General features: G+C 61.5%; 1 protein-coding gene across 1 annotated transcript; it reads left to right on the top strand.

Moving 5' to 3' along the window:
* The first annotated feature begins 364 nt into the window (after positions 1–364).
* On the top strand, positions 365–1,595 carry CCDC86 (coiled-coil domain containing 86). Its single transcript, XM_009881429.1, has 3 exons — positions 365–484; positions 920–994; positions 1,476–1,595. Exons 1-3 carry the CDS (start codon positions 365–367, stop codon positions 1,593–1,595), a joined length of 315 nt encoding a protein of 104 aa, XP_009879731.1.
* Positions 1,596–1,798: the final 203 nt, after the last annotated feature.

Genomic DNA, 1,798 nt, shown 5'->3' with positions numbered 1-1,798 from the left:
TCTTTTTGGGGGTGGCTTGGCCCAGGAGAGGTGTGGGGTGGACAGGGCTGTTTTGCTGGGGCCATGAGGGTGGTTCGTAGGGAGACTGCGGAGTTATTCGTAGATTTTAAGCAGGACCCGGAGGGGAGAGGGCCGCTTTGGGGGAGTCCTGAGCTGGGGGGATGGTTTGGAGGGGATGTCGAGGGGCTGAAGCTGCTGTGGGAGGTTCTGAACTGGGGGAGCTTCACAGTGTTCTGGTCCGAGGAGCTTCTGGGAAGGGCCCAGAGGTGGCAAGGATGCGTAGGGTTTCTGTGAGCCGTGGGGAGCTGAGCTCTGTCTGCTCCAGCTGCTGACACGGCCCGTCTGCCCACTCAGGTTCTCACACATGATCCAGGACAAGGCCCTTCGCACCTCCTGGGCGCGGAAGATGAAGGAGCGACAGGAGAGGAAGCTCGTCCAGGACCTGGCACGGCAGCTGCAGGAGGGGAAGCAGAGAGAGCGAGAGGTAAAGGGGGCTCGGGAGCTGGGCCTTGGGCTCAGGTCCCCGCAGGCAGCATCGCCCAGCCCTTCCGTGCCTGCTGTCTCCGTGGGGCAGGTTTCCTGGGCAGCACGCACCCCGCTGGCTGCCCTTCTCGTAGGCAGCCGGGATGGTGAATTCCCTGTCGTCTTGCCAAATCCAGGCTGCGACGGTCACGTGCTGCAAGTCACTGGCTCGGAATAAACTCCCTCAGTCAGTTCAAACCTCGTGCCCCGTGGGGAAAAGCGCTGCTGGCTTGGCTTTGTGCAGCAGATTTCATGGTTGGGCAGGTGTTGCTCATGCTGCTGTAGCCGTGTAGCTTCCTGACTGGCGTCTGCATCATCCACGGGTCGATGCTGGTTTGGGTTTAAGCCCAGAGGGAGGGAGAGATCCGCATGGAATGTTTTGGTTCTGCTCTCGCAGGAGAAGAAGCGGCGGCGGGAGGAGAACCTGAAGCGGCGCCTGGAGAACGAGCGGAAGGCGGAGATTGTCCAAGTGGTGAGTTGCAGCACCGTTCCTGGCTGGTGGCACTGCAGTGGCCTGGCAGATGCGGCAGACTCCAGACCCTGAGCGCTGGGCTCCAGTTTGCTCCAGTTCCTCTCCCTGGCTCCTCCTTTGAAGGATGCTGTGGGCGGCACTGGGAGGAATGGAGAAATCCAGCCAAACCCAACTGTCCGAAGAGGGTGTCTCCTCTTCCGAGCAGGCAGCCCGTGTTCTGCAGGGTGGTGTGGGGGGCAGCTTCTCCTTCAAGCTTGAGAAAACCAGGGAGGGGGTGACCCTGGGGATCGCTGGCACACGGGGTGATGGAGCAAGGGAAACTCGGCATTGACAAGGATCTGAGCACGCCGTGCTTTCATGGGGACAACTCAGAGACGTTCCCAGGGAGAGGTTTTAGGATAAATCTAATCAGGAGTCGTGTAGAGACTTCAGTCATTACTACGTCTGCTGCTTTAAAACCCCCTCTTCCCTTCTCCCACAGATCCGGAACCCGCTGAAGCTCAAACGGGCGAAGAAGAAGCAGCTGCGGAGGGTGGAGAAGCGGGACACGTTGGCCTTGCTCCAAAAGACACCCGTGCGGCGCAAAGCAGCCACGGATTGAGACGGGAGACGGGGCACCGGCCCGGGCAGCCGGGGTTTCTGCGGGTCCTGCTCCTCTCCAGGGACACTTCCTCGGCTCGGCAGGCAGGAGTTGCTGCCGGAGCCTTCGGTGTTGAACGGACAGCGGGACAGAGCTGGGGCGGGTGATGCAGCGCCATGACCCGCAGGAACCCGCTGCTGGACCCCCTGGCGAGACCGGGCGGA

Source organism: Charadrius vociferus, unplaced genomic scaffold (genome assembly GCF_000708025.1).
Source record: "Charadrius vociferus isolate BGI_N301 unplaced genomic scaffold, ASM70802v2 scaffold863, whole genome shotgun sequence".
NCBI lineage: Eukaryota > Metazoa > Chordata > Aves > Charadriiformes > Charadriidae > Charadrius > Charadrius vociferus.
Note: the sequence above shows the minus strand (reverse complement) of the source record. Positions and strands in the feature narration are given on the sequence as shown.

What these genes read in the sequence shown, in the direction of transcription:
- CCDC86 (XM_009881429.1), top strand. Translation starts at nt 365, where the DNA reads ATGATCCAGGACAAGGCCCTTCGCACCTCCTGGGCGCGGAAGATGAAG. An exon ending in GGAAGCAGAGAGAGCGAGAG is followed by an intron (nt 485 to 919) that starts GTAAAGGGGGCT and finishes CTGCTCTCGCAG; the next exon opens with GAGAAGAAGCGGCGGCGGGA. An exon ending in AGGCGGAGATTGTCCAAGTG is followed by an intron (nt 995 to 1,475) that starts GTGAGTTGCAGC and finishes CTTCTCCCACAG; the next exon opens with ATCCGGAACCCGCTGAAGCT.